This window comes from Nicotiana tabacum, chromosome 22, assembly GCF_000715075.1.
Source record: "Nicotiana tabacum cultivar K326 chromosome 22, ASM71507v2, whole genome shotgun sequence".
NCBI classification, from domain to species: Eukaryota; Viridiplantae; Streptophyta; class Magnoliopsida; order Solanales; family Solanaceae; genus Nicotiana; species Nicotiana tabacum.
In genome coordinates, this window is record NC_134101.1 from 162636611 (window position 1) to 162645663 (window position 9053).

The 9053-nt window shown below is 33.3% G+C and overlaps 1 protein-coding gene across 1 annotated transcript; it reads left to right on the forward strand.

Annotated features, from left to right (window-relative positions):
* Positions 1-1170: 1170 nt before the first annotated feature.
* Positions 1171-3148, forward strand: LOC107782206 (bidirectional sugar transporter NEC1-like). Its single transcript, XM_016603056.2, has 6 exons — positions 1171-1301; positions 1446-1482; positions 1577-1790; positions 2050-2211; positions 2374-2493; positions 2584-3148. The coding sequence occupies exons 1-6, from the start codon at positions 1253-1255 to the stop codon at positions 2836-2838; spliced, it is 837 nt and encodes a 278-aa protein (XP_016458542.1). The 5' UTR covers positions 1171-1252; the 3' UTR covers positions 2839-3148.
* Positions 3149-9053: the final 5905 nt, after the last annotated feature.

The following is a 9053-nucleotide window of genomic DNA, read 5'->3' on the forward strand; positions in this document are numbered from 1 at the left end:
CCAATATTCTCCTATCCTCTAATGGTTGCACAACCCTCGCCGTTGGTTCTCTCTTTTGTCCTCTCTTCTTCCCTTTCCTTTCTCACTTCACAATTTCCTTCACGTAACCGATTTCACCTGACGTAGCTCTACCTAGTGTCAAAACTATTTTGTTTTCTTTTGTTTCTGTTTTGCTTTTTCCGAGTGTTTGAACGGGAATCTGGAAGAGGTGTTTCTAAACATTTTTTATGAATTTTGAACGTCAAGCTCACTTTCTTTGGCGTTGAAAACAAGAATTTTCTGTTCTCTCTTTTTATCTTCAATCTTTTTTTTTTTTGTTAATAAAACATATGGTAATGGAGTTGGTTAAATATATGTTAAAATGGAATTATTTTATTATGAGAGATCATAAAACTAATTCAGAACTTAAAGATGTATGATAATATCGATGACCGTTTTTTAATAGAGATTGTTTTCTATAACATTGTATTACTCTTTATAGCTCATCTTTTTTTGCTTTGCATGCTTTAAGCCATATTAGCCTCTAATGCTTTGCATGCTTTAAGCCATATTGCCGTGCCAAAAAAAAAAGTTAAAGAATCAACTATTTTAACAATGCATCCCGAGTTTTCATCAAAGTACTTCTCTTAATTGAAGTAATATCATCACAGATTCAAAGTTCTTTAATTAAGATGAGCAACATGCATAGAAAATTGACAATATATGTATCCTTTTTTAGAATAAAATGGTTACACTATGAAACCACAACTATGCTTCCAGTGACCAAAAAATTTAGATAATTATCAATTTGTAATAAATCATTTTAATAAATGGACCACAGATACTATGGTTCAATTTATACTAGCCTAGCTAGCACCTAATGAACATATTAGTCCAAAGTAGCTTGGTGAGAAAAGATATATCGTACAGCGCAGTGGCATTCAGGAAAGTTGTGATATTCTGGAAAACTACCTACTTTCCTAGGTAGATATAGTCTTCCTAATTAATACAACTATTAATTAAAACCTCTGGGAATTGAATTGTATTGTTCACATTTAAAACCAGGTCGATTTCAACATGATATTTTGGACAGCTCAAAGCCAAAGTACCTACGTAGTAGTTTCAAGGAGCAAGCAATCTTTATCAGCAATATCTCACTTTATGATTCCTATATAAACGTTGGCAAAACAATGTATTTTGCTCATGCTTTGAGGATTTTCTCCAGCTTGTATTAGCACAAGTACAGCCAAGAACTTCAGTTCTCTCTCCAAGAATGGCTATCTTCACTGCTTCTCATTTGGCTTTTGTTTTTGGCGTTCTTGGTATTTTTCATTAATTCCTCTACCCTCTTCCCTTTACATATACATATATATATATATATATATATATATATATATATACATATATTTAGTTGTTTGTATAATTCACTTCTTTTAACTTGGGTAATTTCACTTTTGCTTTTACAGGAAATGGGGTGTCGTTCTTGGTGTACTTGTCTCCAATGTAAGATCGAGTCCCATTAATTCTTGTTTTTCCAATTGAAGATTAGCTAAAGAGACCTTAATATTGATATTATGTGTAATTTTTCTTTTTATAGACCGACTTTCTATAGGATATATAAGAGAAAATCAACGGAAGGATTCCAGTCTATACCCTATTCGGTTGCACTATTCAGTGCCATGCTCTACTTGTACTATGCTTATCTCAAGGAGAAGAATGGGATTTTGCTCATTACTATTAACAGCTTCGGAACTGCCATCGAATTCATATATCTCACAATCTTCTTGATGTATGCTACCCGAGAGGCCAAGGTTATAATACAATACTAACGACAACACTTTTTTTTCGTTATGTCCGATCACGATCATACGCAGATTAAATTTGATAGGTTCAATATTTACATTAATCTTACAAATAATTAAGTTCATTAAACTTTTGAAATTATGAGTTCAAAATCTATATATAATTACGAAAACTTTAGTAATTTCTTTAACATGCATGTATGTTGAAGCTCCGTATCTAAATTAATGTTTTCCACTTTCTAATTTTGATTTTCTGGTTGATTTGCAGATTTACACTACGAAGCTGGTTCTTCTGTTAAATATAGGATCATTTGGAGCAATCGTCGCCTTGACATATATATTCGCCAAAGATAAGACGCGAGTCACTATTGTCGGATGGATTTGTGCTGTCTTTTCTGTCTGCGTCTTCGCTGCTCCTCTTAGCATTATGGTACTAAAATCACAATATCTTATCATGATTGTCACATCGTTATTTTTCTATAATTAATTAAGTTACGTTCTTCAGTGTTAAACAAAAAAAATTAACTATAATCGAATCAAACTGACTATATATATAAATATACCATTTTTGATATATTCGCTCTTTTTGCAGAGACGCGTTATAAAAACAAGGAGCGTTGAGTTTATGCCATTCCCTCTTTCTTTCTTCCTCACAATCTGCGCCGTCATGTGGTTTTTCTATGGTCTCTTGATAAAGGACATGTACATTGCCGTAAGTCCTCTTACAAACCCTTTAGGGACGTGTTTTCCTTATTTTTATATGCTCTGATCTTCTAATATATTCCCCTTATTGCATGAACAGACGCCAAACATTCTAGGGTTTACATTTGGAATTGCTCAGATGATACTGTACGCAATCTTCAGAAACAGAAAGCAACAAATCCAACCGGCAGACAGTAATCTGAAAGATTTGACACAAGTCGTCATAGACATGAAAGCAATGGTATTGGAGATGCAAGAAAATTCTGATCCAAATAAGGAAGCTGAAGTTGATGATACTGATGAAAAAAAGACTAATAAGCAGGAAGTTGTTGCACAAACAACTTCTAACGTATGAGAAAATCCAAGCCCATTAATATGGAACCTATAGCTTCTGCTTGGCTGAAGAAACTAAATACTACCAGAAAAAAAGCAACGGCGAAAGCTAAGCTCTAGGGGTATTATATCTAGGGCCTTCTACAAAGAGAAACTTTGCCCGTACAAGATATTTCCATTCTTTTTTACGTAAAAAATGTATAATCAGTTAAATAGCCCTAAGCTGAAGGGTAAAAGGAAAGTAGAAAAAAAAAATGCTTGTAATGTATCAGATAATTCATGCTACTGTGTTCGTTACGTTATTGATAAAATTTGCTAATTAAGGGTTGCAACTGCTTCCTTGATTTGTCGTTATATATAAATGCTTATGTTCAATCTATATATATTAGTCCCTCTCGTTATTTTCTTCTTTTCTTTTGCATATGCATTTGGAGCAAACAAGTGGCGATCTAGAGCTTAGTTATTTATGGGTTCACTAAATATCTATAAATAGTATTGAATGTGAACTTAATTACTATGATATAGTAACTTGAGGTCGTTATAGAAACTTATAAAATTCAAATCCGAGTACGAATCTCAATGCAAAACTCTCCATATCCAATCATAGAGTCAACACTACATATTTTTCTTGGGATGCAGTCATGCACCAAATAGCAAAAACAAGCGTAACACTTGGGCGCCTTTGCCATCCTTCTCTTCCCTTATTAGTCATTATGTCTAACCTTTTATAATTCTTGATTTATTAGTGTGCTTGGGTTTATTTCGAGTTTTGGATTGTAATATTTAGACCTAGGACTAACATAGGATTCATTGGTTATATTTAATATAAACAAATCTTTTATTTTCTGATTTAGTTTATTTTTATTGTCTATAATATATAACAAGCGAAGGCTCTTATCTTTTGTATGTGAACTGTTCCATGATTTCATGATATATATATGTAAAGCTCTTATAATTTATATGTGAACTGTTCCATGATTTCACGAAGTATGCCCCTTTAGGGGTGTACATAGGTCAGGTTGGTTCGGATTTTACAATTACCAAACCAAACCAATTGTGTCGAGTTATTAAATCTAAAGACCAAACCAAACCAATAAAACTCGGGTTTTTCAATCTCGATTTTTCGGATTTTTTCGGGTTTTTCTGGTAAAATCTTCGTAGCACAAAGCATATAACTTGTGCTCAAAATATTTCTTTAATCCTAGTAAGATACAACTATATAAGGTATTTTCCAAGAAAATAATACAAAATATGAGATGTGTCATAGCATTATCCTAAAATATTCAACAATAAAGATAATAAAATTATGTACTATAAATATTGCTAATTAAAAAACCATAATAAAAATAAACATAATCTGAAAGTACTAAGTCATGTTAAAATAAGTAGAATAATAAGGGAGTATTAATTATCTAAATTATTGCAAAACAAAAAATAGATATTCAATACATTGTCGTTCGTAGTATTGAATTGAATGTCTTTTATTAGCATTAGTATTGATTTGATTTTGGTTTGGGCTTTTGTAAGCATTATTTAAGGGGCATTTGCATCTATATCCGCTTTTTGTGTCACGTTTTAATTGTGTCCGCTTTGCAAAAAAAATTGCAAGCGTACCCGCTTTTTCGCATAACTTCAGCATACGGGGCTGAAGTAGCAAAGACAATCACGCAAAACTTCAGCATTCTAGTAGCCGGGCCCGAAGTTCAGCTCTAGAGCTGAAGTTTTTGTTTTGTAACTGTCGAATTTCAGCTCTAGAGCTGAAGTTTTTGTTTGTAACTAGCGAACTTCAGCTCTAGAGCTGAAGTTTTTGTTTTGTAACTGTCGAATTTCAGCTCTAGAGCTGAAGTTTTTATTTTGTAACTGTCGAACTTCAGCTCTAAAGCTGAACTGTCGAACTTCAACTCTAGAACTGAAGTTTTTATTTGTAACTGGCGAACTTCAGCTCTTTTTGTTTCGCAAACTTCAGCTCTAACTTCAACTCTAGAGATGAGGTTCTCACTAACTCAATTTGAGGATATAAATACACACTCGTTCACAATCACGCACGGTGTGTGCGAGAGCAATCACAAGATCTCATATATATGACGGCGCCATCTCTCCAGATTGAATTGGAAAGAAAAGTAGCAGCTGCTCTTATTTATCTAAAAGAAAAAAAGACAAATTAAAAAGGAGAGCAAAAGGAAAGATCACGTCAAACGGCAGTTGCATGAGTTAACAATAAGAAATGTTTGAATTTTTAATTTGGCTTCTTTAGTTGGATATTCACATATTTACTTGTTGATAAACATTGGCTGAAGAATTTTGAAGGATAATCCTCCGGGAAATGGGAAAGAAGAAATTTTCATTAAAAGTACAGAATTTAAAAAGATGAAGAAGAAAACGAAGGAGGAGAAGGAGAAGGGGGGCTGAAGTTATTTAAAAAATAGGTACAAGTTAAAAAATTTTAAAAAAAATTGGTATAGGTTAAATGGGGGCGACCAAATAGGGCGCCCCGTGCAATTTTTACTTATTTAAGTTACTAATATTAATGGCTATAAAACTTATTGGAACATTCAAAAGTTCTAAGTTCAACCTTGAAATAATATTTTAAAAGATAAAATTATGAAAAAGTTTAAGAAATATTTATAAATTACATCACAATAAGTATATTTATATATTAAATATATCTAAAAAATTTATATATGTAATGTCGGGTTGGTTTGGTTTCGGTTTGACTTTCTTTAGTTAAAACCAAACCAAACTAATTATGGTTAGGTTTTTTTCTCCAACACTAAATCAAATCAAACCAAATCATAGTCGGAGTTTTTTTCTCGGTTTAACTCGGATTATCAGGTTGATGCAGTTTGTCGGTTTCCTTTGTACACCCCTGCCCCTTGTACTTAATTGGTGAATTTTCTTAAAAGGAGAAAAATGTCGGAAGTCCCAAGCTTTGAAATTAAATGAATGATTGCAATTTGGAGGAAGACCCATCAAAAGTAAAAATTTAAACCGTCAACCACATAAGGTATTCTAAGAAACTTCTTTAAATATTAAGGACAATGACAAGAAACGTCAACGACCATTTGGTAAAATTAAGAAAACTCCATTTTTTGCTTTTTTCTTTCCATAAAATAGATAATATAATAATAACTATATATCAATTCTACATCATCTCTAAGGAGCCACAATTTCCAAAAATTAGTGATTCAAAATTGCAGAGCAATGAATATTCATTGAGGAAAAAATAAAGAAACAATCCAATGAGTGATCGGAGTGGCTGTTCTTTTCTTCTAGTGGGAATTTAATGGATTTCCTCTAAAGGCCTTCTAAAATTTCTGTTTTTCACTTTAAGTAAATATTTTGTACAGAAAAAAAGTGTACAGGAGCATAATAATTGTACAGCTGTCACTTAGTTATCATTAGGTGAACTATAGTTAAGCTAATTAACTAGTATAGTTGTTCTATTAGTAGTTGATTAGTTATATAATGTACAGTGTATTTAGACATTAGTTAGTTAATACAGTAATAACAAAAATTCTTTTTCTCAATTTTCTCTCTCTTCACTTCTTCGTTGCGTCTCTCTTCTTCTTCAAATTCTCCAGATCTGTGAGAATTAACATGGTATCAGAGCATTAATCGTGTGAATCTAGGGGTTTTCATTATCAATTCAGCTGAAAATCGAGAAATTCACAGAAAATTCGTTGCCAAATTTGTGCCCTAATTTTCAATGGCAGGAGATACAGTCGAAGAACGAGATGTTGAAGAACAATCGACCATGCAGAAATCGATTGTGATTGATCACAATCATCCTCTATACTTGCATCCTTCTGATGGACCGAATTTGTTATCGTTGGGATTTCAGTTGATCGGAATGGAAAACTATACAATTTGGAGCCAAGCTATGGAAGTTTCGTTGCTAACACGAAACAAGCTAGGTTTTGTGGATGGCTTGATCGCCAGAGATACTTTTGGAACTAGGTTCAATCATTTGTGGGATCGTTGCAATGCGATTGTCAAATCGTGGCTAATACACAATGTAAGTCGTGATTTACTAAGTGGCGCTCTGTTTCGCGCAAGTGCTCGAGCAATCTGGGAAGATCTTCGTGAGAGGTTTGATAAAGTGAATTCCTCACGAATGTATTATCTTCATAAAGTAATTTTCACCCTAACTCAGGGAACATCATTTCCATCATCAGTATCGCGTATTATTCAAAGTTGAAGAATTTATGGGATGAATATGACTCAATTATTCCAGCTCCTCCTTGTGACTGTGAAAAATAAAAAAAAACTTCTTGCGCATCTACAGTATCACCGTCTTTGACAGTTTTTGATGGGCTTAAATGATGGTTATAGTCAAGCTCGAAGCCAAATAGTAATGAAGAATAAAGCCATGATTTTGCAAGATTAAAGCCAAAGAATTGTTGTTGGTAGTCATACTGTTCTTATTGAGTCTATGGAACCAACAGCCTTGTTCACTTCAAGGAATAACACTCAAAAGTAACGAAGAAACTATAATGTCGAATGTGATTCTGTCACATGAAGGGCCACACTAGAGAAGGTTTCTACAAACTTATGAAATGTGACTACTGTAACATGAAAGATCATCTCAAGGAGAATTTCTATAAGATCGTAGGTTATTCGGCTAATTTTAAATCAAAGAAGAAAGGGGCTTCCGTCAGTGGTCACGTGGCTAAGACAGAAGTACAGTCAATATAACAACCAACAATGTCACAACCTTCTGTATTTACTCCTGATCAGTATAATCAGATTTTGCAAATGTTAAATAACAACAGGTCATCTTTTTCAGAATCTAGTGCTTACATGGCAGGTACATCTTTTCCTAGTGCACATATGGCAGGTACTTCCTGTTCTATTCCTACAAAGGAGTCTAGTTGGATAGTGGATACTGGTGCTACTAATCACATGATTAGCAATAACCAGTTGTTGTTAAATGGTATTGAAATAGGAAGTTTAGGACAGGTTCAAATACCAATTGGAGAGACTGTTAGAATTACTCATGTAGGGGATTGTGAAATGCTTGGAGGTGAACTACTTAAGGATGTATTATGTGTGCCCAATTTTAAATTCAATCTTTTGTCAGTTTTAAAAGTGACCAAGGATTTGAATTGTTGTGCAATATTTTATCCAGACTTCTTTGTATTTTAGGAGCTCTTTAATGGGAGGTTGAAGGCGATTGGTAGAGAACATGATGGGTTATATGTGTTGAAGACAAGGTCCAGGAATGATTTTCATACTCATAGCAAATCTATGGCAGTACAAAATTTTACAGACTCAGAGATTTGGCATAAACGACTATGCCATGTTCCTATGGCTTTTCTAAGGAAGATTTCTTTTTTTTTTTCTAGAACAAGCTTAGATTCACTTTGAACAATTGTGATGTGTGTCCACTAGATAGACAAACTAGGATTGCTTTTCCTACACATACTAGCAGATCTATTAAACCTTTTTAATTGCTACATATAAGTGTCTCGGGTCCTTATAACTTTGCTAGTTATGATGGTATGCACTATTTTCTTACTGTTGTAGATGGTTGTTCTAGGTGGACTTGGACTTTTATGATGAGAGTTAAATCAGATGTTTCCTGTTTGTTAAAATTATTCATTGTCATGGTTCTGAATCACTTTGGAAAGCATATCAAAGTAGTTAGGTCTGATAATGGTGCAAAGTTTTTTAACTCTACTTGTGGAGATCTGTTCAACACCTATAGGATCATACACCAAAGGTCATGTTCATACACACCTCAGCAAAATGGAGTGGTCGAACGAAAGCACTGACATATCCTTGAGACAGCTAGGGCCATCAAGTTCCAGGGAGGTTTGCCCTCGAGATTTTGGGGTTGTTGTATTGAAGCAGCAGTGTATATCATCAACAGAGTTCCCTTGTCTGTCTTAAACAATAATTCTGTTTCTATATAATCGTACACCATCTCTATCACATCTGAGAGTACACTACAAGAAAATATAAAATTTGCAACAATGTTTTAGCAACAACTAAAATTTTGTTGGCTAAAATTGATAAATGGCAACAATTCGATAAAATTGTTGCTATAGCATAGATTTTTTGGCAACAAAATTTTCTTGTTGACAAACATGTTAATTTTGTTGCCATATGCTATGATTTAGATAATAAACTTTAAATTTTAAAATTGGCAACAATGTTCTAGCAACAACTATATTATTGTTGCCGAATTGTAATAAATGGCAATAACTAATTTTAGTTGTTGCAAAAAATAAAATT